Below are 24,817 nucleotides of genomic sequence, written 5' to 3' on the forward strand. Positions count from 1 at the left end.
GCATCCTTCTCAGGCATGGAGAGGATGGGGAGAACAAGGGGTTCATGTTATAAATATAAAATCTGCTACAAAGAGAAGACATATATTGTACATCTTTGACCCATATACACAAGAACACAATATACACAGAACGCCTCGGAGGAGTGGGGACGTTGTCAGGAGGTTTTTGAGAGATGTTGCTCCCCTACCAGCACCCCCTCCGTGCCTTCCTCACACTCTGGATGGGGCTGTACCCACAGAACATCAGTCACCAAAAGTTCCACCAGGCTGGCACGCATCATTCCAGCTGTGTGTGGATGGAGTGGTTGTGGCCCCCGTCGTGCCTGCCCTGCTGCCCTGGGGGAGAGGTAGGCGAAGAGGATGGAGAGAAGGAGGGAGGGCAGGCACGAGGGACTCTCTTGTGAACCCACAAAGTGCTTGGGGGGGTCTCTGGACCCTCCTGGAGCGAAGGTAGGCCCTGAGAGAAACTTCTTGCCCTGCCACCCTCGTGGGGAAGGATTCTGCGGCCAGGCAGGTCTCTGATAAGGCATTTTCATCTGGGACTTGGCGCAAACGGTGTCAGAAGAGAGGAGGGAGCAGGTGGGGCAGCGCACGTGGTGCAGGCCAGCGGGAGGCAGCAAAGCTGAAGTGGTCCCAGCCAGACAAGCCCAGCACAGGGAGTGGAGAGGACAGGAGGGCTTCGTCTCTGGCTCAGTTTATCTGTAAAGCTTCCCCCCATGTTCTCTCTCAGCCCCTTGAAGCCTCCCTTCCTGGCGTGAGCCACCAGCACGGAGTGAAATACTGAGAGTCGTCAAAATGGCACATCCAGGCGCATGGAGTGGCAGACAGGCACACGTTCAGAGTTAAGACAAGAGTTCAGGTGAGCTTTGTACAGCAAAGAGCAGCTGCTGGCTGGAGTGTCCGAGGATTTGGGATGACAAAAATGCCACAGTGATCAGATCGGGCCAGGACAAGGGGCGGGCACGGGAGAGAGGAGCCAGTCTGGGCACCTATCGGCGGTAATGGTTGGGGGCATCTGCAAACATGTACTTGAGTCTGTAGGCTTCAGCCAGCAGCAGCCCAATCTCTTCATTACCCCAGTGTATCGTGGGCAGGTTTTGTAGCAACATCAAAAGGCCCTGGAAGAGGGGAAGATGTTTAGTCTGGAGAGGCTGAAGGCAGAGCACGGATCCAGTGCAGGCTTGGGGCTGGCCTGAGCGGTGGCAGCAGCGCTCAGTAACTTTTGCTCGCCACACTTGCAGGTTTGAAAGGCTCAGGGACAACATCAAGATGTGCTTGGGTCTAGATGTGAACCAGTGAAGCACCCTAAGGCCCTTGGAATAAGGGTGCTGTTACAGGGTTACAGCTGGGCACAGGAGGGCAAACACTCTGATCACAGCTGGAATGGGATGTTTGAACCCTCCAACAGCTCCATTCTCTGTCCTTATCCCCAAGGCTCAAGTTACTCATCTGAGCCCAGATGATCTTGGAGCCAGCTCTGACAGCTGTCTATGTCCACACTGGGCTCCCAACCAGAGCAATTCCCTCCCCTCTACTTCCCCAGGGAATCACCCCCAACCTCAGGGTCTTACTTGGAAGTCTTCCTCATCCAGGATCTCCTTCCGCCACTTGATCAGGAAGGCAGCACAGACGTACAGGTGGAAATGGGAGAATCCTTCTGGCTCTGACTGTGGACAGCAAAACTCTGGGTGAACCCCTGCAGCTCAGCTGGAGAACGACCCCCCAGACACAGGTGTCCTGCTGAGCCACCCATCACCCAGCTGGCTGTTAACATCCTGGGGCCACACTGCTTTGTTTCCCTCAGCACCCCAGCTGGTGCCAGGACACCTCTGTCCCCGTGGGGACAGGGACACAAGTGACAGTGAGAAGCCAAGCAGGGAGGTCAGGGGAGCCTGCATACCTGGTAGGTGTCCCAGAGGCGGATGGTGCAGCGGAGGGGCAGCTCCCTCATGAGCAGGTTGTTCATCCAGCGAAAGGCAAACTGCAGGTACTCGACCTCGTACTTCCTAAAGTGATTATGTACCTGCTCTGAAACAGCACATTTCACTTACACACCTGGGGCTCACAGTGCCCCAGCTCCTGCACGCTGCTCACAGCACAGTGGCTCTCACACACTTTCAGGCTGAGACCTTTTTCTCCCAAATTCCTTCTCTCCTCACCCTGTGCTGTCACCAGGGGGTTTCTGGCTGACCCTGCCCTGCTCTGCTTCCATGAGTGTTGTAAGAAGTGTCCACCCCTGCCCTGAGAGTTCTCCCAAAGGAGGCCTCCCTCTGCTGTGACAAACCTGACCAGACTCCCGTGTCACCTACCATCGATCCGGCTGACCAGCTCCTCCAGGGCTTTCACTTTCTTCTGGATCCCTGGCTGTGCAAAGGTGTAATTGTCCTGTGGGGAGAGGTCCTGAGTCAGAAGCAGCAGCTTGAACTACAGCTAGAAATGATCAAACCCGGATCAGCAGCTGGACAGTAGGGGTGAGATTATTGTGAGCCAGGGAGACAGGGCTCATGAGCACCAGGACTGTGCCTGCTGTGAGTTCCCTGGCCAGGACGGGGCCTCAGGACAGCCACAGCACCCATCTCCCCAGGATTTCACAGATTAACAGATTTAGTGAAGAAACTAAAGTCACCAAAGTGGCAAAACCTCCCTAATTCTGGAACATGCAAAATACTCACCCACAGGGAGAGGAGACAACCACACTGGCACCCCAGCGAGGGCAAAGGAATTCCTGTGGCCCCAGAGGCTCACCTGTATCCCATCCAGCAGCTTGCTCATGCACCAAAAGCTGTCGGCTTCAATGCTCCGTAAAACATCCTGGGACAGGTTTGTCACATCAAAGTTTTCCACATCCTCCTCTGCAAAAGAGAGAGAAGAGCATCAGGGAGATGGAGGACACCAGGGACATGGGACAATCCCAGGGGCTTTATCAGGCCAAAGCTTTGCAGGAGGCACCACAACACTCTCCAAGTCATGAGACACAGGTCTGGCCCTCCTGGCTTGACTGACCCAGCAGTTCCCTCCCTTTTCTCCTTGGGAAGAGAGCACCCACCACGCTGCTGTCACGCCACTAAATCAGATCAAATAACAGGGCTAAGCTGGCCCATTTCCAATTTCACAGGTTCAGAAATCCTGGCAAGCAACCAGGGAGCAGAGATACAGCAAGAGGCCAAAATACAACTCCAGCCTGGCCCAGGCACTCTGAAGGAAGAGCACAGCAGAGCAAGTTTTCCTCATGCCAGCATTTCACACCACTTCAAACCCCACAGTCAGGAGTGCTTAGAGCAGCAAGTGTCACTTACCAACATGCTCAGAGAGGAACACAACAAAGAACGGGGTGACCAGGTCATTGATGCCCTGCACATAGCCGCTGGCTGGGTGGCGAATGGCCCAGATAAACAGGATTCTCTCAAAAATCTAGAGAAGAACCAGGGAAAAAGCAGGTACCTGCATTAGCCATGCACAAAGGGAAGGCAGAAAAGCATAACTGCTAAGCTCAGGGAGTGCAGACCATGCACTGACAGGCTTTTCTGTAGCAGTAAGGTAATGTTAGAAGCATAAAAGTCCTAGGAGAGACTCCTGTGCCATCCACAGATCCCACATGCAGGCCAGCCCACTCTTCAGACAAGACAGTCCAGGCTCCTCATCAAAACCTCTGCCTGAAGAAATGCAGACCCAACTTTTCAAGACCCAGACAGCTTAATATCCACAGGACAGGGCAGAGCAGCCTCCGTGGCTGAACATCAGGTGGGAAGATGAGGTATCAGCACAGTACTTCCAGAAAAACAGCACAGATCAGGATACTTCCCAACAGGGCAGCCTCCCTCACAGCCACCAACATTCCCAGACTGCCCCAACCCCCTGACACCATGCTCTGACACACCACATACACACACTGAGCTCCTTTCCAGAGAGGACAGCTGCCCACGCCTCCCGGCCACCTCTTGAACCCATCCCTGCCCGGGTTGCTCCCATAAAAGAGGTTTTGAAGCAAAACAGAACTATCCTGTGTTCTGGTTCAAATGTCTTCAATTTGTCTCAAAAGCTTCAGGTTTTTTACCAGCTCTTGGCTACACCTCACCAAAGCAGAGATCATCTCATAACCCCCAAGCTCCAAGGTTGATGGCTTTCAGAAACGTGGGACAAGACCAGACAGTTGCAGGAGGTATTCGCATCAGGAGCTGTCAGGCAGGGAAGTTTCCCCACAAAGTTAACTCCCTAGGAGCAGTGCTGGCCTCACTCCACACACACATCCCATGGCAAATGCAGGGCAGGAGCTTCACCCCCCTTACCTCCTGGACGAGTGGCTGCTGGAAGAGGGGAATGAGTGGGTTGGTCCTTGGAATGTCAATGTGGATCTGGAAAAGAAGGTGGGTTACACACACCAGCTGTGCTTTCCTGTGACTTGTCACAGGCTAACAGAGGGGAATCCACCATGAGTGTTCCCCCAGGCAAGAGCTGACAAGCACAGTGAGGGCTACAGATGACAGCTGTACTGAGAAAATCATCTGCAGTCTGCTCTGCTCATGTGCAGGCAGGTAGTTCAGAGCTGAAATTTTCCTAAATTAGATCAATTTAGGAAAAGCTTAAACTAACAAGGACAGAACCAAGGTGCCTTTTCCCCAAAGAGAAGACTCCTCCTAGCTACAGCAAGTCTTGGCATGACCCCACCCATGGGGACAAGCAGCAGCAGGAGAGAGGAGAGGGCTATACCCAAAGCAGAAAGGCAGGAGGAGGGTTCCTACCTGTCTGTAGGTGTCCTGGTGGTGCTCCTCGTTCCGGGAGTCGTAGTACTGCTGGATGAAGCCGAAGTACTCCTCCCTTTTCCGCTGCAGGGTCAGCTTGCGGCGCTCCGAGTTGGCGGGGAGGTAGCCCTGCGTTGGGAGAGCTCAGCTCAGGGCAGACCCTCCCTCCTCACCAGCCCTGAAATCCTGCCAGCTGTGCACAAACATCAGGCACACAACTCAGGAGCTGGGGAAAGAGCTTTCATGGAATTTGGACTTCCTAGCCCCCGAGCTTGGAGTAATCCAACTTCATCAGATTCAGTTCCTCAAAAGAGAGTGAACCACCCAGTGCCCACACCAGTCTGGGCTTTGAGCTCCAAGAGGATGCAGCAGTGGCACTCCCTGATCAAAAAACCCTACAGCTCACCTGGAGGCTGGGCACTGGGAACACACAAGCAAAGCTGGCTATGGGACACAGGGAGGTGCAGGAGCACTGTCCCTGGGGTGGCACAGTCCTCCCAGACTCCGGTGTCACAGCTCCCAGTACTTACTGACAGCAGTCTCCACGTCACAGGCCGGACCTCTCGGGGCACACCAGGCCAGCTGCATTTTCTCAGCTCATCTGCAAACGGACAGTGGTGGCAATGGATTAGATCCTAGGCACGTCCAGGCACCACTACACCTAGAAGGAGAGGAAAGCCCAGTCTGCTCCTGCAGGCTCTGGAGACAATGAGCCTCCAGGAAGGCTCCCACACTAGCAATGCCTGGGGATGTGGGTCTGCTGCAAGCAGAGTAGAGATGATTTCAGCCCAGCTCGGGCACAGAACAGGGAGCTGCAGGGTCACCAGTGTGCCAGCACCTCAGTTCTCATGCAGAGACAGCCCCCAACCATCCCATCTCCATGCAGAGACATCATGTGCAAGATGGAGAACGATTAGGGACAGACAGGGAGGGGCTGGAGGACATCACCATCTGCCAACAGGGCGATTCCTGCAAACACCCATCTGGTACAACTGCAGGCAGTGATTTTTTCCACCCCGAAGCAGACCTGATGCAGGCAGCAGGCTCCTTCTGCCCTCCCCTGCCCACCCTCATTGTGCCCCACTCACCCAGGTCGGTGTTGCGGCTGGAAAGGAGCTGCCGGAACTTCTCCAGGCGCGTTTTCTCCCGCACGGTCATGGGGGGAGCCCCGGAGGCGTTTTGGTCAGAGATTCGAGCCACGAGGGGAATGACAGGCCGGAGGGGGAGGGACTGCTGCTTCTGCAGGGGGCTCCGCACACAGGCCTCCTCTAGCAAGGAGCAGAGGCTGCACTGAGCTGGGGATGGAGGTTCCACCTCTCCAACCCCACCTCACTCCCACAGCCACTGTCAGACACTGCAGATTTCACCCTTCTGTTCCTCAGCACCACTGGCCCACTCCAATGGATCAGCAGTTCACAGGCATCTCACAGGCATCTGGTGCCTCTTCCACCACTTCCCCCCATTTCTGCCTCCTCTCCTTCCTCCTGCATCCAAACACCTGACTGCAAGTGGATCAGACTTCCCTCCACACATGGGCAGGACACAGGAGACAAGGCAGAACTGACGTTCAGATCTGCTCTGCTCTGCAGATCCGAGCATCAATCAAGCAGGAGCTGATGGGCTGCCAGTGCCATCTCCTGAGGTACTCTCACTGCACAGGCAGACAAGGCAGTGAACAGGGGGTGCTGCTGCCCAATTCCCTGCCCAAGCTGTGTCAACGTGACCTCACCCAGACCTTTGCTAAGAGCAGCACACCAAACCACCGTGGAAGCAGACAGTGAGCAAGTCTCAGCGAGAACTTAACAGATCTCAAAACTGACACAGCACCCAGAACATGGAATACTCTGGGGCAGACATGCCTGTAATGCAGGCTATTGAGCAACTGAGGACACAAGCATTAAAGCCAGACCTCTGAAAATGGCTCCTTGGAGTACAGGACACTAAAAGGAAGAAAAAGCCTGTTGTGCTTACGGGCTGTGTCACAGCCTCTTGCCCATACTGGGAGTAGCAACAAGCAGTTGAGTTCAGTGGCCAAGTAAGAGAGCACTGGAGCAGGAGGCTGCTCCTGAAGATGGCTCTTACCAGAGGTCCTGGAGAGCTGGGCCTCGCTGCTGGACTTGATGACCTTGCAGTTGGTGGGCAGGTCCCCGAGGGCAGGCTGGCACCGCTCGGGCTTCACCCGCAGCTTGCTGTGGTTCTCCAGAACCTGCGCTGCCGTGGCCTTGGCCACTTTAGAGTTCAGAGTTTGCAAAGAGGACGAGGAGGAGGAGGAGAAGTCCTCGTCTTCATCATCCCCGATGTCCCAGGCGTCGCTGGTACTGCGGGCAAACTCGTGGAAGCTGGAGGCCTTCTTGCTTTTCATGGGCAGCCCACTGGCCTTGGAGCGGTCCTTGATGAAGCTGTGAGCCAGAGGAACAGGATCAGAGCCCTGCTGTTGGATGAGTTCACTTTCTTTCCTTTCCCCACGCCCTCACTCCAGTCAGCCAATCCCTTTTTCCAGTTTCCCTGCTCCTCCTCCCAGACCTAAGGAATATGTTCAGTCTCTCTGGGCTGCCCACTGTCAGGAGTGGCTGTCACAGGCTGCTGTGACAGCAGTCTCAGAGGCCACAGTGGCAGCACACAGCTGGAGAGGTGCCAGCCTTCCTGGCTCTGAAGGGCAAATGGGAGACACGTGCAATTCCTCCAGCTCTGCCTTCCCCCACCCTACACAAAACAGGTAGATTAACACCCAAAAAAAGGCCTTGCAACCTGGAGAGAGGCACGTCAGAGGGCAGACACAGCAGGTCTCCTTCCATGGACACTCCCAAAACAGCTGCAGTTGTTCCCAGCAGCCAGGCCAGCCTGGGTCTTTCCCCAGGCACAGAAGGAATTTACTCTTTAGCTACAGGAGCCAAAGTCCACCACCTGAAGCAGGGAACTCTCACCACTACGCAGCATGAGACAGGGACAAGGAGGCAGTTCAGACCAGGAATTCTGCCTTTTCCTGCTGGGAAGGCTGCAGCAGCTCTCCAGCCTTGTAGCTGCTGGGCAGTTTTACTTCCCTTTCTTTAAATTCCTCCAGCTCCACAGAGGAGCAGAAGGATCTGACACTGCTTAAAAAAAAGAGGTCTGTTTCCTTTGATGTGGGTGTTGCTGTATGGATTTCTGGCCATAAAGGGCACCAGCAGATAATCTCTCCCTGCAAGCTTTTGCAGAGCTCAAGGCAGCACCACACCCCTTGCACTGCTGTCCTTCTCTGTTGCAATATCACAGTGCCAGGGATGCTGGAGACCTCCACCTACTGCAGAACTGCCAGGCCTTGTGGCTGCATCTCCAGGAGACAAACACTTACTTTTTTAACACTTACTTTTTGGTGAGCCGGGAATCCAGTGGAGGATGCTGTGCTCCATAGACAGGCTGAATGCTGCAGGAAGGGGAAAAGAAAAAAATCCAAGATGCTGTAAAAAGAGGTCCTACAAATAATCACAGCCTAAAGTGGGGTCATGCTTCTTTGCCTGCTATCGGGAACTGAATAAAAGCCCAAAAGCAGCTTCACAAACCTTCTAACTTACAGGCCTTAGATCCAAAGTGCCACATGCAGTTGAAGATTTGTTCTTTGCACTAGCAAAGAGAAGCCTTGTTTAAACTCTTAGGCCCAGTCCAGCCTGAGCTGGGATTTGAGATCTGCTCTTTCCTGCACCACCAGCTCACTCCATGTGACCACGTGTCTCAGTCTACCTGCTGCATACACTGACATTGTTCTCTTTTCCAATTTGGGGAACTCACCCTCCCAGGCCCCGTGGGACAGGGAAGGACTCCAGCAGTGACATTTGGGCTCCTCCATAAATGTACTTGAGGGCTTGAAGCCCATGCTGGCTCTCAGGATCACAGCCAATGCCACGGAGAAGGAATTCCTGGTACAGTACGTGGTTTGACTCGGGTCCAAATCCCAGTTTAATCAACTACTTCCTATGTGGCCTGAAATGAGTCACCACACCTGGGTCCCTGCTTCTTGGGACTCATGGGACAAGGAGCCTGAGGGCTCCAGGCCCTACAAGGGGAGCATCACCTCAGAGAGGAGCCACTAAAAAAAAAGCTCATCACTGCTATTACAGACTCTGGAGGTGAGACAGGGATCCTGAGTTATCACCTGCATTGGAGGAACTATTCACAGCCACCCCACCCTGGAAAACAACCTCTGGAAAACAAGTCCTGCAATGCCATGGCACACACAAAGGCCCTTTCAGAGCTGGCACACAAGGAACAAGCTTCTCTTGGGTCAATAGAGCTGGCCTGGTTTCTAGGAGCTGCAGATGGTGCCCAGCAGTAAAATCAGCAGAGCCCAGCCACAGAGGAGAGGCATGGCAGCCTGGTGCAGCTGGGAACAAGCTGAGGATGCAAAAGCAACAGGTCCAGCTGGCAGGGGAGAGATGCAGAGAGCCAGGGAAGAGGCTGGAAACAACCACAGCACAGAGAGATCCTGGTGGAGCAGCCCAGCCAGGGGTGGGCTCACCACTGCAGTGGTTGTCCCTCGTGGCTGGAAGTCCTCAGGGAGTTTATGCATCGAGGATTAAGCCTAGGACAGAGTGTGATGACTAATGAGCACCTGGAAGTCAGGACTGCAATTAAGCAGAGGCACCTCCACGGGTGGACATAGCAAAGAGATGATGAGGAGTAAGAAGAACGAGCCCTCCAGAGCAGCATTGCTTCCCAGTGATGTGTGGCAGCTCCCTGCAGCACAGGAGCCAGCAGAGCCTCTCCCATGCCCAGTACCAAACTCACACTGTCCCAGGATATCCAGCCAAGGTTCCTCCTCCCTGTCAGGGACCCACAGGCTGCCAGAGGAGAACTGCTTTGATTGGCCTGGACTTCACAAGACCCATGAAGGAGGGGATGTGGCAGCCAGTGCTGGGGGAGGAAACCCTTTCCTGGGCTTCTGAGTCAATGTTGGATACAAGAGGGTCCCACCTGCACACAGCTCTTTTTGAAGCCTTCCAAGCCAGACACTCCCAACAAGAATCTCAAGCTGATCTAAGCTGTGCTCCCAGCCTGACTGGACGAGTCCCCTGTTCTGTCCCAGTTTAAACTCTTTGGGCCAGGCATTTCCTGTCCCAGGATGTTCAGTGTAGGGTACAAGGGGTGACCAATGGTGTGAGGTACAGTGGCTGTGCTCCCTGTGTGACACCTCCCAGGATCATCACAGGGTGTGGGTTATTGACACTGCAGCAGAGCACAGCCATGAAACACCACTGCCCCTCGGGACACACAACACATTGACTTCCAGCAGGCTGTTTCTCCCCTTTTAAAACAGCATTTAAATAACCCCAGCAGACCCTGGCTGCCCATCTCTCTAAAGAGCAGGGAATAGACAACACATCACAACAGGCCAGAGCACTCAGCCAACACATCCCTAGAAAATTACCAGGCAGAGAATTCCCAGTGCAAAAAAAACACAAGACAGCACTGGAAAAACAAAACTGCATTTACCAGTTCTAAACTTACACCTAAAATCCACCCTAAATCTACAGGGACCAAAAGCTGATAAACTTTATCAGCAAATAAAAGCTAATACAACTAAGTGACCAAACACACAGAGTGTCATGGAAAAGGAAGCTAACACAGTATCCAAGTCCCTACAAAGCCTCCCTCTGCCAGATTGTCAGGGGAAAGAAAGGAGAGAGCCAAGAATCTGTACAGGAGGGTCTCTCAAAGCTCAGACAAAAAAGAAGAAAGGGAGGTGGATGTCCAGTGACCACCTCCACCCTCGGAGTCAGGCTGCTGGGGACCTGCTGGTGACTGTCCCTGGAAACAAGGAGCACACAGGAGGCAGCAAGGCTCCTGGATGCAGGATTCCTGCCAAGCAGGCAGGAGAAGGAGAGAGCACTGCCAAAACCTTCCCGGGCAGGCCCGGCTGCCGGCCAGACCGGTTCACCTGGTTTGAGTTTCCAAGGAAAAGCTCAGGAGTCACCAAAAGGAGAAGAGAGGTGCTGTCCACAACCCCCTGCTGACAGCACGGCTGACAGCTTCGGGAAAGAGGCAGGAGCAGTTGGGAAATAACCCGGGGAAAGCACAGGATCCTCCTCCCACAGGGGCAGCAGAGGAGGAACAGAGAGCTCCTTGCTCTCCCTCTGCTTCCCACAGACATGGATTGTCCAGCCAGCCTGAAGGAGCTGCACAGTGACAAGCAGATGAGTGAAAGCACTTCAGAAAGAGATATTTAACTGGCCCAGCAGGACTTAAAACCAACTAAGTATTTCAGAGTGCACCCATGCCCCAGGAGGCGAAGGGCAGGGTTCAGATAAGGCAAATGAGAGCAAAAGTGAGGAGCACCAGGCAGGAAAAGCACTTGAGAAGCCCCCAGAGAGGCTGATGCCCTCTTTCCATGTCAGCCTTGCTCCCAAGGTGTTGTAGGGAGCCTCTCCATCAGCACCAGCCTCTTCTTCCTAAGTACCATGTCAGTCACTCATTCCACTTGTTTCTGCCACCCCTGAGCGGTGCCTTGAGAGGAACCAGGGCGTCACAGCCAGAGGAACCGAGGCAGGGCAGGAACAAGCAGAGCCCCCACAGTCCTTCCCCTTGAGCAGAGCGGGACCAGGAGCGACATCCCACACAGCAGAGGGCAATGGGGGGCTCCAGGGACACCCCTTTGGGACACAGCTGCTGCCACCCAAGGCGACACCTCTAAGGACTTCGGGAAGGAGGAGTTTTCTTCAGTGTCTGTGGAAAAGAGGATGGTAAAGCCCTGGCGCTGAGCCTACCCCAAAGAGGCCTCCAAGGCACCCTGATCCCTCCATCCTGCTTCCCACGGGGGGCACACGGGGGTCCCCGCGGCCCCCACACCGCCTGCCTCGTCCTACAGATGAGGGAGCAGCTCCGACCCTACCCCTGTCCCCTATCCATTAAACCTTCCAGCAGCAAAATTCCCGTCCCACAGCCTGGGGTGGCCCTGGCATCCCCCTTGTTCCAGGGAGGAACCCCGGGGCCCCCAACCAGCTCCTCAGCCCCGCAGCCGGGACGGATCCTGCTGGCATCCCCGACCTTACAGGGCTACCCTCAGCCCCCGAACCAGGCTGGGTGACGGCCCCTTCCCCAGCCGGAGCGCGGGGGGGCGCGGCCCTCGCACCCCTTCCCGGTGCTCACCTGCCCGGCAGCTTGGCGCTCCGCTTCCAGAACTGCCTGCCGCTCTCGGCCGCCATGGCGGAGGGCGGGGCGGGCCCGGCGGGCCGGCCAGCCCGCGAGCGGGGAGCGGGGACCCCCGGCCGGCCGGCCCCCGGCGCGGCGCGGGGCGCGGAGCAAGGCGCGGCCCCCGCAGCCGCCTCAGGCCCGCCCGCCCGCAGCCCGCGGCGCCGCCATCTTGGCTCCGGGCGGGCCCGGCGCCGCCATTGGCCGCTGCGCGCGAGGCGTCGCGGATCCACCAATCGCAGGCGAGCACGGCCGTGACGCGAGCGCGGGGGGCGGGGCCGGCTACGCTGGAGGGGCGGGTGATACCATGTGGGGCGCGGGGGGGGACGCGGGGCGGCACCACCCGGCTCCTGCGGGGGGGGGGGAGGTGAATGACATTTTCTGGGTTTTTGGGATTTCTGCCATTCCAGGGAATTCGCGGCGCGGTTTCATCCCCGCCCTGCGTCCCGCCCGCCTGTCGTGTGGCGTTTGAGGTCCGGTGAAGTGGCTGCTTCGGTCCGACACAGGAACTGTTTCTGTTCAGCCTTTTAGAATTAAATAAATGAAATAAATTAAAAATTGCCTCCAGGCAGCGTGGCATTTTCTGCACCAGACGCTATTATTTGTCTTCTTTTTATTTATAGTGCATAAAGCCCATAAATAGTGCTCCAGATTGGAGTAACACCTCTCATATTATTACTATTATTCTCCACCCCACTTACTCCCATATGGAGCACTGAAGAATAATTATTAATGACTAATTATGCAAATATTCTGTTGTATATGCAAATTAGGGGACAAAATCTTTTCCTACTGCAACCCCATAGCATATACCAAACACCTGCAGCACAAAGAACTGTAAAAAAAAACCCCAAAAATAAATGAAAAACAAAACCACACACATGCACAAAACAGAACCACAAGCCCTACCTGTGTGGGATTTCCCCTTCCCAAGACCTTTCCCTGTGCTTCCTGCATCCACATGGCCTTGGAATGCTACACAAGGGACGGATGTGCTGGGTGTAAATATTTATCTATTGCACAGCACCTCCACACGCGCTCCTGAGGTTCTTGCAAATCACTCATTATTTTTACACAGATCTTAAAACCCAACTCCAGTTCCTGGCCTGTTGCTTGTGCACTGTCTAAACCAGGGTCTTGGTTGGCTTTCAGGGGTGTGAGCCAGGTTTTACCCACAAACATGCTGCTGTTCTGCAAAACAAATGCAATTTATTATTGGATGTTTCCTCGACCCCCCCATTCCAGTAACAGATGTTCAAAAAGATGGTATAAAAATCATCCAGTGCTGTAGAAACCGTTGGTAACGATGAAGTGCTTGTCCTGCAGGTTTATTTGCACATTTTGCTATATAAAAATGTCACCTCCTTTTACATCTCACAAGTTTTCCTTGTACAGAAAATAGCTGTAAACAATTTACTACCAAAGATTCTTCTGCCATTTCACCCTCCTGTGAAGGAATGAGAAGTTCCTCAGTTTTTGCTCTTTTCCCTACTAATAAATAGAACCTGTTGGAGTCAGTGAAGGGAAATGTTGCAGAAGCCTTCAAATGTTTTCTTGCTCTCCATGACCTTTCTAAACATGAACCTGAGGAAGTCTTTGTCAAAGCTGGTTTTTCCCCCCAGATTTCCTCCCCAGCAGGGCTGGGCTGCAACAGCTGCTCACAGCACAGAGCAGAGCTGCTGTCACAGCCAGGACAGGATGGAGCTGAGCATTCCAGGGAACAGATGTAGCAAAACATTCTCCAGCTCGTGAACACTTTGCCTGTAGTGTGTGTTGAAAGGTTTTTCTCCTGGAACTGTCCTCCAAAAACACTGAGAATTTCTTTGCAGCAGCACCAGCACAAGCCACCAGCAGGATTTGGGTGTTGCTGGATTGGCAGCAGGGAAGGGGAATTCACCTGGTGCATCCTGGGCTGCTTCAGGATGGAGGCAGAGCTTTAAGGAAAGAAAAGCTCTTCAGCACAGCCAGGTCAGTGCAGCAAAGGATTCTCAACCTGGAATATTCCAGTGCAGCCCCAGGAAGGGGCTGAGCCCCTCCTTGCCACATGCCCAGGTCCAGGTTTTACAGAAACGTGGCCCCAGCCACAGCCAGTGGTGTCCCCCAGCTGCAGCTCTTGTACGGCTTTAGTGTTTGATGTCCCACAGCAGTTCCTGCTGGTTCAGTGCCAGCTGCCAGGATTTGGCCCCATTAATCCAGTTTTTCTGTGCATGCCATGGGATGACATCACTGAGGAGACCAGTTCACTCTGGATGCTGTAGAGCAGTAAAGCAGAAAGAAAACTTCTGATGCACACACTGGGAATCTGTTTAAAAATTGGAATTACAGATTTCTGTCAGTTTTCTTCTTTCTGCCCACACTGCTGGTTCTCTTCTCTGGTGTCTGGTGGAGATGCCCAGGGCTGATGTTCTGCCAGTTCATGGTTTGATTTTCCATAACTGCAAAGAGATAAGAAAGGGAGTTTGGGTCTAACAGGAATGGTCTTAATCTCCAGTAACATTCTGTGTCTCCTGCCCATTCTGCTCTGCACAGTGAGCTCCGGTTTCAGGATGAGCCACAGGAGGACTGGGATAAAGGGAGGAACCCTGGATTCTCACAGCTTCACCTGAAGGGAACTGAAACTGAAGTGAGCCCTGTCCTTCCCCCCAAAACTGGCTCAGGGAGGTGGGGACACACCCAGCAGGTTCTGGTGTCTGGGTCCCAGTGCAAACCCAGGCTTCTCTCAGGGCTGTGGCCCCAGGAGTGACCCCAGAGCTGTTCTGCTGGCTGGCACAGGGACACTTACTCTGATATTGAATCCCAGCAGGTCACTGATCACTCCTGAGACAGCAGAGAGGATGACAACCCGTGTGATGTTGTAGATCAGTGGGTTCATGGTCAGTCCATACAGCCTGAATGGACTATCCAATTCCTGCAGAGACAGGACAAGGGTCCATTAGCACTCCCCAAGAGCAAGAATTCATCCTCTGACTTTTAGCTTAGCACTGGCACAACAGACTGGGCTGCCTCTGTGTCCTTTCTTAGATACACGTACAGGAATTGCCAGTGTTCCAGAGACATCTCCTGCTGAATCCAACGTCTCTGCAGCAACCCCAGCTGCCCCAGAGCCTGACACTCCAGGCTGCAGAATCACCCAGCCCAGTCCATGGACTCAGACTCTGCTCACTCCTTCCCAAATCTCTCCCTGCTGCTGGCAGTGAGCTCCAGCATCAGAGCAGCTGAAGGAAAATGAGACTGGAGCAGTCAGGAGAAGCTGTGCTCACCCCAGCCTCTCCTCTCACTTAGTTAAACCACTGCTCATCAAGAGTTCCCAGCACTAATTACCCACACTGGCCTTGTGCTGCTCCCTTTCCTGTCACAGCTGCAGCAGCACTGACAAACCCCCTTTGTGAGCACCAACTCCAGGAGCCAAGGGAAGGGCAGGGCCACGTGGCATTGCCATAACTCCCTGCTGCCACTCAGGCACAGCATCTCACCTTCAGCAGCTTTGTGGACAGCTTCAGCACATTGTTCACCAGAGAGAGCTGCTCCTTCTTGTTTGGCTTCTTCTCCATCTTCAGGTACAAGTTTATCTGTGACAGACACCACAGGCCAGGGGCTGATATTCCAGCACCAGCCCCCAAGTCCTGACTAAGGCAAATTGGAGCCATTTTTGCAATCTGCTGTCACTCCTCAAGTAGTGAATTTAGCACTGATAACATCATTCTTTTCCAATTGTTTTGGCTAATGCACATGAACCCAGAGACCAAAATAATCTAGAACTTTGGAGTTTGAGTCTGGCCCAACAGGACCAGCCCATCCCTCCCATGCTGACCAGTGCTTTGTTGCCTTCTGGCCAACACAAGGGTTGATCCCAACATTGTAAAGTTTGATTCCAGTACTTAAGCTGGTTTGAAATACAATAATTATATCCAAACAAACCACTAAGCCCAGAGGAGAACAAGCTGAAGGGAGCTACCTGCTCAGTGAGCAGGATGGAAATGTTGCTGTATTTTTTGTTGGTCTCAGAGCCCAGAGATGCCAGACATAGCAGAAAGAGGAGCAGTGCTGCCTCCCACATCAGGAACTCCCAGTTGTAAGCTGCACTCAGAAAGGTTTTGTGACCCTTAAGAACCTGTATGGGGAGGAAACAAAGCACCAAATGTCACTGACAAAGTGCCTGTTCTTGGGACAAGTGCACAAGCACTGCCCTTGCTCCTCCTCTGCCCAGCCCTGTGTGCTCTACAGCCACTGACAGCTCTTCCCAGGAAGTGTAAATCACTCCTGAGATGGGGTTACAGGGAAAGGTCTCATCTCTAATCTGCCTCTAGCTTGGAATTGGATATATTTTCCTTCTGCTCAGAAAAAGAGCTTTGTTCCTCCTCTCTCCTCCCTCTGCCCATCTAACAGGTGATGAAGTGCCTTTCCTTGTCCCACTGGCAGTCTCAGCCAAGCCTTTTGCAGGCTGCTGAAAGGAAAGCCTCCAGCACTTGGGAGGGTTTTCCCTACTTTATAAACCACAAAGGTTAAAATCTCACCTGGGCACAGCAGATAAAAGCAATTGAAAGAGCCAGTAAAAAGACTGAGGACACCACAACATCCACAGACCTCTGGGGGCCTCGTCTCTGCAGAAACAAGGACACAGGGTCAGGGCTGAGTGTGGTGTGCAGGCAAAACCCACCACAAACAGCTGGCACTGGCACTGGCACTGGCACTGGCACTGGCACTGGCACTCCCTCTGCAATAACCAAACCCCAGATCAGAACTCACCTTCAGGTAGGAGCGAAGGGACAACCAGATCTTGATGTTCTCCACCTTCTTGAGCCTGAAGTGAGGGATTTCATATTTCCTGGCTTTCCGAGCAGATGTAATGTGACTGAAGAGCTTGGCAAACAAAAACCTCTGCAAGTTAAAACCAGAACCATAAATTAGAGTAAAGCTGAACAGATTGTTTGGGATTCTTAGTGGTACCAGGCAAAAAGGGTGACTGGGGAAGCTCAGCATGAGACCTGGGCGCTCAGCCTCTGTAGCAGCAGTTGTTTTCATAGAATTCCAGATTGGTTTGTATTGGGAGGGACCTTAAAGCTCATCTTTTCCAGCCCTTGTCAGGGGCAGGGACACCTTCCACTCTCCCAGGCTGCTCCAAGCCCTTTCCAACCTGGCCTTGAAGACTTCCAGGGATGGGGCAGCCACAGCCTCTCTGGGCAACAGAGAGGGGACAGAGTAAGACCTTGGGGACAGGTAAGGGGGGAACAGGGCAGTCAGGAATGCTATTGATAGGTATAATTTGTGACTGATCAATAAGAGCCTTCCCAGACTCCCCTCCATGACCTTGGCAAGGGCTGGGATGAGATGAGCATTAAGGTCATCATGCCATTTTTATTCCTGCTCTGCAGGTTCCTGAAAGGCACCAGGACCTTTAAACCCACCTGTTTGTAGGTTCTCTCAGCAACACACATCATGAAGAAAAACATCCAGGTTAAGCACAGCCTTTCCAGAAAGTTGATGGCAGACAGGATGAGCACAGGGGCGCTGACAGGGGCTCCACAGAAGACGTGCAGAAGCTCCATCAGAGAAATGGAGCAGAGCTGCTCCAGGTTATCCGTGCGGAACAGTCTGTAGAGGAACGGCAGAAAGGCCAATCCGATGGTGATGATGTTTCCCAGCATTTGATACCCCACTCCTTGCTGGTGGGCATTAACCTGGCAAGCAGGAATAAAAATGGGATGATTACCTGGGCTTTGCATCAAGGAAAAGGCCTGTTGTTGTGGTAGCATCAACTCAGACAAGCAGTGGGTTCCCCTTCCCCTCACGGGACAGAGCCTAAAATAATTCCACCCGTTTCAGTCCAAACCCAAAACCAATCAGCCAAATAATCACCACTTTCAGCACCCTGCAGAGACAATCAGTGATGATTAGCACTTGTCAGTCTTCAAGAGACCTCCTAAACTGGAGGTTAGGCAATTTTTCAGTAAGAACATGTGGGACAACCATCTTTGCAGCTGGGGAGGGACCTGTCATACTGCCCCTAATATTTGCACGTGTAGCTGTTTCCAGGGGTTTTGGTGGTTGTTTTCTGAAGTGTGAGGGAGAGGTTGCAATGCCACACAGCCCCCTTACCCTGCTCATGATAATCCCACTGATCTCCAGCACGGACATGTCCACCTTCTTGCAGTCATTCCCTTCCCAGATCAGAGCACTCACTTTGGCAGATGCTGGGCTGGTGTTCTGAAGCCAAAACAGATGGTTCTAGAAAAGAGAGGAGTGCAAAAGCTGGGTCAGCTCCTTCTGTCCTGCTGTAAGAAATGCCTTTGCCTAGAACGCATCTGGACTGTGGGGGAAATTCCATTTTGGGTGAAATGCTTTGTTTTGGGATAAGCAGCCGTGCAGAGGGGAGGGATAGATTTGATCAGGAATCACTGATATCATTTCGAGCACTCCAGACTTCCAGGGTGACTCTGGCTTCATGCAGGCTGTTCACCTTACACCAACAGCATCCTCATGTGCCACTCGTATTTGGGAAGACGGGGGGAAGAGGGAGAAGCACTCCCAGCTCCTGGATGGAAACCACCAACCTGCTGGAAGACGTCTTCCTTCAGGTCCCTGCGGGAGTCCCCGCAGGGGGAGCACTCCTCGCTGTCGCTGGTGCCGGAGGAGCGGCACTCGGGGCCGTGCAGGAGATCGTCCCACAGCATGTCCTCGGTCTCCGAGTCCTGCCGGGTGCTCTCCGAGTCCCGCCGGCTCCCGCTGCAGCTCCGGGGCCCCACGCTCAGGCACGCCCTGGGCTCCTGCAGAGCAGCAAAGGTCACACGGCACAGCGCCACGCCTGGTTTGTCCAACCAGCACCTCCTCCTCACCATCCTCCTCATCACCATCACCCTCCTCATCCTCCTCCTCCTCCTCACCATCCTCCTCATCACCATCCTCCTCCTCATCCTCCTCCTCCTCCTCACCATCCTCCTCATCACCATCCTCCTCCTCATCATCATCATCATCATCCCCCTCCTCCTCCTCATCATCCCCCTCCTCCTCACCATCCTCCTCCTCCTCACCATCCTCCTCATCATCATCCTCCTCCTCATCATCCCCCTCCTCCTCACCATCCTCCTCCTCCTCCTCACCATCCTCCTCATCATCATCCTCCTCCTCATCATCCCCCTCCTCCTCACCATCCTCCTCCTCACCATCCTCCTCCTCACCATCCTCCTCCTCATCATCATCCTCCTCCTCATCATCATCCTCCTCCTCATCATCATCCTCCTCCTCATCATCCCCCTCCTCCTCACCATCCTCCTCCTCCTCATCATCATCCTCCTCCTCATCATCCCCCTCCTCACCATCATCCTCCTCCTCCTCATCTTCATCACCATCCTCCTCCTCCTCATCCTCCTCCTCCTCATCATCATCCTCCTCCTCCTCATCTTCATCATCATCCTCCTCCTCCTCATCATCCTCCTCCTCATCCTCCTCCTCCTCCTCATCCCCCTCCTCCTCCTCATCCTCCTCCTCATCATCATCTTCCTCCTCTTCTCCCCCAGCTTCCCAGAGCTTTGAGTGCTCCCAGTTGCACCCACATGGTGGAAATGGTTTAAGACAATGTTTGGGGAAAAAGCATTTCTATACCAGAACTCACACAGAGTTAATTCCCTATTAATTTAATTCCCTATTAAGTTAATTCCCCATTAATTCCCTACCCCCATTCCCAACCTACAAACTAAAAACTGATGTACTTATTTTAATACAAAAATGTCCTTTTTTATGCCTTTTGCAGAATCTGTTTTAATATTTCATTTACATTTTGTATTAATTTATATATCTCCATATTTATAACTTGATATTCACATATTTATATTTTATTTTCAGGTAGGGTGAGTGGCAGGGGCAGAAAACCAAAGTAATGAAGTGATTGAGTACGTCTCAGAGAATAGATTTATTCCTTCATTACAGGAGTTGGACTTGGTCCTTGTGGGTCCCTTCCAACTCAGGATAGTCTGTGATTTTAAAATCAAAATTTATTAGCTTAAAAGCTGCAAGCACAGCACTGCCTCCCAACCACAAGAGCAATTGCAGGAGCAATTAGAGGCAGCTTGGACTGTCCTTTGGTGCCAACAGAGTTAGTTAGTTATTTGTTTGTGGTTTGTTTAACAAAGCAGCACAATCAGGATTGTGAACACTGTGAAGGTTTACAAAGCTGCCAAGCAGCAGGGAGGGAAGAGGTCACACCTTGCACCTGAGGATTCTGAAGCACAATCACTTCATAAACTGTCTGTTCTGATGGAGGGGGGTGGAACGAGATGAGCTTTAAGGTCCTTTCCAGGCCAACCCATCCTGTGATTCTGTGAGCCCTGCCAGGCCTGGGGAAGCTCCCTCTCCTGACTTTACAACCATACCTGCCTGTATAAGGTGGATTCCAGTTCAGACTCCACAAAACTGTCAGAGTCCCTGGCACCTTTCAGGGCTTGCTTGACCTGCCAAGACCAAAGGAAAAACCACCTCATTATCCACAGCAAAACAGGGTGTGGAAAACAGCACTAATCCCACCTGGGTACCTGTGAGACAGCCTGGTTGAGGGAAACCAGAGGCCTCTTCTTCTCCTCGTAGCTGTTGTCACTGGAAGCCCCTTCCATGCTGGGGCGTAGCAGGATCCTCCGTGCCACAGCCTCGGCGTCCTCCTCGCTCGACAGCTCGTCAGAAGCACCGTCCCTGTTGGTGCCATCATCCTACAAACACACAGCCAAGGCCACACCAAGGACCAGCCTGAGTCCCATCAAAGGCTCAGAGGCAGAGCTGCCCCCCTGGCACAGCCCTCGGTGCCTGCAGAGGCAGCACATGACCCCACAGAGCACACAGAAACAGAATTCTCTTGGCATCAGAGACTTCACAGATTTTAACTCCTTCCCCCTGCTCTTGTCTTGCCTGAGAGGTAATGAGAGAGAATTTTGGGTGGGTGGATTTGGAGTTGGGGAAAGGGGAGGAAGAGGAGGATGCAGCAGCAGCTCTTGGCTGTGCCTTACCAGCAGCCTCAAGCCCAGATGTACCTACGAGCTGGGGGGTAACAAACCCAAAATCCTGGGCTGTGCCCCTACACCGAGCTCTGCCTCCCTCCAAACTCCTTCACAGAGAGGAGGTGGGATGGCACAGTACAACAGAATTCCACACAAGATCTACTCCAAGTTCTTCATGTGGAGTTAGCACACTACAGGCCCAGAGGAAACTCAAGAGTAATTCCCAAAATCTTTATGTTTCACAGCTTTCAACAGAGGTCGCGATGCTTTAGCTCTTTCTCTCTCCCCGAGGGAGGTCTCAGTCTTGCAAGACAAAATAATTTATGGAACTGCTTTTGAAAATGGCCAGTTTAGTCATCATCAGCACTCTCCCTTAACTGAACACCTTGTGATCAGAAGTGTCAACAATTAACAGAGCACTCTGGTAAAACACACATTCCAGCACTGTCTGTTTGACCACACTTGGTCAGGTTGGACAGGGTTGGAGCAACCTGGGCTAGTGGAAGGTGTCCCTACCCACAGCAGGGGTGGAATGACCTTTAAGATTCCTTCCAACCCAAACTATTCTGGAATTCTATTCTATGATTGTGAAAAGAAAGTACCAGCACATTTTCAGCTGCTCAGTGAGAGGCAGAAAGGGGGTTCTAGGCTCCCTAATGCAGGCAAAGATTAGCAGAAGGAGGGAATATCTTGTATTAGATCAAACCATACAGTTAAATACCAACACACTTCTGGGCACACAAAGAACACACTGAAATTGTGATTTCAAAGGATCTCCCCTGGCAGTACCTGATGGCTCTTCTCCCCATCAGAAAGTTTACTTTTCTCTTTGGAGTGCAGCAGCCTGTGTTCAGATCTGGCCTGTCTGGGTTTGATGCCATCACCCACAGCACTCACACCACTTTCTGTCTCAGTCCCTTTCTCAGCTACCAGCTTTACTGTTCTATTCCTAGGAGAGAAAATACAATTAAATGCTTTTATGTCAGGGAAAAACTCTTTGGGGTAAAACAATCTGGTCTTCCCTTGTCACACAGGTGCTGCATCAAACAAGATACCTAAGGGATAAATAATTTCATTTGGCAGGCTTTGTGTGCTGAGTCTGTTAAAAGATTTATATCTGCTTCACTCTCACTCAACATGTCTTTTGTATCTCTAATAGTATCTTAAAACTTCTAAATCGAGGGGAAATTTTCCTTATTTTTTAAAAAATAAGAGCAGTTCAGAAAACAAAAAGTCCTCAGGAAGAGAAAGAACCTGTGAGCTGGAAACTCACCAGGAAATTCACCTGGGAAAACAGGAGAAAACAATGAAATATTATCCCATCCAATCTGTCCTCTTTTTCCTTGAGTTACTTTTAGAGAAGGAAGGTGCCAAAGTGAGACAACTGTCCAAAGCAGAAGGCACAATTGCTTTTGGAAATCAGCTAAAACAGCAATATAATCTGAGCACTCACTCAGACAAGGTCACTTATCTGATAAATAAAAATAAACTCCACCACATTCTTCAGCTCATCTAACACATGGTTTCACATGATCTAATTTTATACAGTCTAATTTTATATGAGCTAATAAGGACATACTAAACATTCCTGAGGAATCAGCTTCCCACATTAAAGTTTTAATTCAAGAGAAGACTGACAGTTTGTGGGGATGTCAGTGACAGCCCATGCTGTGCCTTCATCCTCCAGTACCAAATTGCTCCCAGTGTCATGAGCAGCACAAGCCCAGCAGGGACCACGTACCTCCTCTGGAAGAGCAGACTGGATAAATTGGTCAGCAGGGATGCAGAGCCAGACTGCTCTTCCTTGCTGGTTCTGTCAGGAGAACACCAACTGTTCCCATCCACACCCACAGGTTTGCGTAACTTCCTGAGTTTTAAGACAAGGAGAATTAAGTTGGTGTCAGAAGCTGCTTTAAGGCCTTTTTTAAAAGATCTGAATGAGACTGGAACAGCTTTTTGGATGGCATTTTTCTGAAGCCATGCAGACAGAATAATGACTTCCAAATACAAAAATTCTGCCCACACCCCCAGCACATCAGGGCATCACTGGGAAAGGCACAAGGGACAAAATCTGGAGGGAATGAGGTTTGCTGCAGGCACGTGAAGGAGGAAGGCTGGATCCAGTCCCACGTGTCCAGCTGAGAGCGCAGCGAGGGCCCTGCTGGTGCTCACCTGCGGCGCCGGCTCAGCCCGTTGCTGCCTGCAGGTCTGTTCACCTGGGTGGACACGATCTGGCAGTGAACTGTCCCCAGCAGCAGCATAAGGCACAGGGGTCCCATCACTTCACTGGCACTCACAACAGGCACCATGAAGTACAGCACCACTGCTACCACTGGAAAGGGGGAGATGGCACCAACGCAAAAATTAAAGAGTCTGTCTCAGCTACTTGTTTTTACTGTGCTTTGTTGTACTGTTATTTAATTTCTGCAATTATTAGTGCCACACACCGTGAAATGCACATTAAGTAGGTTCCAGACAAGATCCTCATGCTTTAGATTATGGACTACAACATCACAGACTCCCTAAGCTTGGCTAAGCCCTCTGAGCCCATCGAGTCCAACCACTCCCCCAGCACTGCCAGGTCCACCCCAGCTCGTTTCCCCAGGAGCCACATCCATACATTCTTTGATGTCACATTCCTTGCAGGAGAAGGTTTATGGCACAGACTGTTCCTCACCTTGCATAACGTAGAGCACCAAGAGCCACATAAAAATCCGCTGGGAAGTGACCTGTATCCACCACTGGCTGAACAAGGGGAAGAACACCACTCTCACAATTCCCTTCCTCGTCAGCGATGTCCAGGGAATTTCAGGCTTGGCTTTGGCAAAGGTAGAGCCTTGGAATTAAAAGGGAAACAAGCCACCATTAACTGTGAATCACAAGAGCTCCCTTGCTGGAGTTTGGGCAGCCCCAGGGCTGAGCAGGGGGTGACAGCAGCCCAGTTTCAGGCACCATTCAAAGCTGCACAGTCCCAGCAGACACAGCTACAGCAGCTCCTTGTCTTCTCTCATTGCTCTGGCGCTGCCCCTTCCCTGCCCACCCAACCCTGGCACTCCTGCAGAGCCACCCGGACTGCTCCTGCTCTGCTCTCAGGTTTTCAGTGCTCCCGAGCAGGGGCTCCCCCGGCAGCAGGGCAGGTTCTGCTTCCCCCGCCCTGCACAAAGCTGGGATGCACCTACAGAATCGTGGAATATCCTGGGCTGGAAGGGACCCACAGGGACCGCCAGCAATCCCACCCTGGGCATCCCTGGGAGCGCTGTCCTGGAGCTCCGGCAGCCTCGGGGCCGCGCCCGTTCCCCGGGGAGCCTGGGCAGTGCCAGCACCCTCTGGGGAAGGAACCTTTCCTGATACCCAACCAAGCAAACCCTCCTCTGACCCAGCTCCAGCCGCTCCCTGGTGCCGTCCCTGTCCCGGAGAGGAACGGACAGAGCCAGCACCGCTCACCGCTGATCAGATCCACGTCGATCAGATCGGGCTGGATGTGCCCCTTTTTCTTCGGCTTGTTCTTGAAGCCCTGCGGGGCGGAACACACGGCCGAGTTAGCGGCGAGGGGCGCGGGGCCCGCCACCCTCCCCCGCCGCCGCCGGTACCTTCATCTGGGTCTGCTCCACGGCCTTCTCCCATATCTGCTGGTCGTAGGCCCCGATCTGCGGGGAGAGGAGGCTGAGGGCACGGCCGGGCCCGCGCCCGTCCGCCCCGCGCCGCACTCACCTTCTTCTGGTACCATGAAATGGCATCGCGACAGGCCATGGGGAGCGGCGGCACCGACACCGGCACCGACCCCGGCACCGACCCCGGCCCGGCACCGACCCCGGCCCCGCTCCCGTTACCCTGGAAACCGCCCGGCGCTCGACTGGCTCCGCCTGCCGCCCCCCCACCCAACCCAGGCAGCGCCAGCCGAGCGCCGAGCGCCGCCCCGACCCCCCCCCTCCCTCC

General features: G+C 53.1%; 2 protein-coding genes across 2 annotated transcripts; both read right to left on the reverse strand.

Moving 5' to 3' along the window:
- Positions 1 to 66: 66 nt before the first annotated feature.
- On the reverse strand, positions 67 to 11,974 carry TBC1D22B (TBC1 domain family member 22B). The gene is made up of 13 exons (XM_053997948.1): positions 11,859 to 11,974; positions 8,086 to 8,142; positions 6,822 to 7,138; positions 5,828 to 6,007; positions 5,270 to 5,340; positions 4,740 to 4,868; positions 4,287 to 4,352; positions 3,297 to 3,411; positions 2,746 to 2,852; positions 2,310 to 2,385; positions 1,901 to 2,028; positions 1,572 to 1,667; positions 67 to 1,118 (listed from the first exon to the last, which is right to left on the reverse strand). Exons 1-13 carry the CDS (start codon positions 11,912 to 11,914, stop codon positions 990 to 992), a joined length of 1,527 nt encoding a protein of 508 aa, XP_053853923.1. The 5' UTR covers positions 11,915 to 11,974; the 3' UTR covers positions 67 to 989.
- A 1,115-nt stretch (positions 11,975 to 13,089) lies between these two features.
- PHTF1 (putative homeodomain transcription factor 1) lies at positions 13,090 to 24,688 on the reverse strand. The gene is made up of 18 exons (XM_053998321.1): positions 24,593 to 24,688; positions 24,472 to 24,528; positions 24,326 to 24,395; positions 23,559 to 23,717; positions 23,054 to 23,213; positions 22,623 to 22,748; positions 21,671 to 21,830; positions 20,426 to 20,596; positions 20,267 to 20,344; positions 18,452 to 18,664; positions 17,997 to 18,125; positions 17,306 to 17,578; positions 16,647 to 16,778; positions 16,415 to 16,501; positions 15,856 to 16,011; positions 15,374 to 15,469; positions 14,683 to 14,808; positions 13,090 to 14,335 (listed from the first exon to the last, which is right to left on the reverse strand). Exons 1-18 carry the CDS (start codon positions 24,629 to 24,631, stop codon positions 14,315 to 14,317), a joined length of 2,253 nt encoding a protein of 750 aa, XP_053854296.1. The 5' UTR covers positions 24,632 to 24,688; the 3' UTR covers positions 13,090 to 14,314.
- Between the last annotated feature and the right edge of the window lie 129 nt (positions 24,689 to 24,817).

This window comes from Vidua macroura, chromosome 24 (assembly GCF_024509145.1).
Source record: "Vidua macroura isolate BioBank_ID:100142 chromosome 24, ASM2450914v1, whole genome shotgun sequence".
In the NCBI taxonomy this organism is placed as follows: Eukaryota; Metazoa; Chordata; class Aves; order Passeriformes; family Viduidae; genus Vidua; species Vidua macroura.

Excerpts from the sequence above, each read along its gene's own strand:
- TBC1D22B (XM_053997948.1), bottom strand. The coding sequence starts at position 11,914 with ATGGCGGCCGAGAGCGGCAGGCAGTTCTGGAAGCGGAGCGCCAAGCTG. Across the intron at positions 7,139-8,085 it reads GATTCCCGGCTCACCAAAAA|CTTCATCAAGGACCGCTCCA; the intron begins GTAAGTGTTAAA and ends TCTGGCTCACAG. Across the intron at positions 1,668-1,900 it reads GCCTCTGGGACACCTACCAG|TCAGAGCCAGAAGGATTCTC; the intron begins GTATGCAGGCTC and ends TGCTGTCCACAG.
- PHTF1 (XM_053998321.1), bottom strand. The coding sequence starts at position 24,631 with ATGGCCTGTCGCGATGCCATTTCATGGTACCAGAAGAAG. Across the intron at positions 23,214-23,558 it reads GGTGCTCTACGTTATGCAAG|TGGTAGCAGTGGTGCTGTAC; the intron begins GTGAGGAACAGT and ends CCCCCTTTCCAG. Across the intron at positions 21,831-22,622 it reads AGTCTGCTCTTCCAGAGGAG|GAATAGAACAGTAAAGCTGG; the intron begins GTACGTGGTCCC and ends TTTCTCTCCTAG.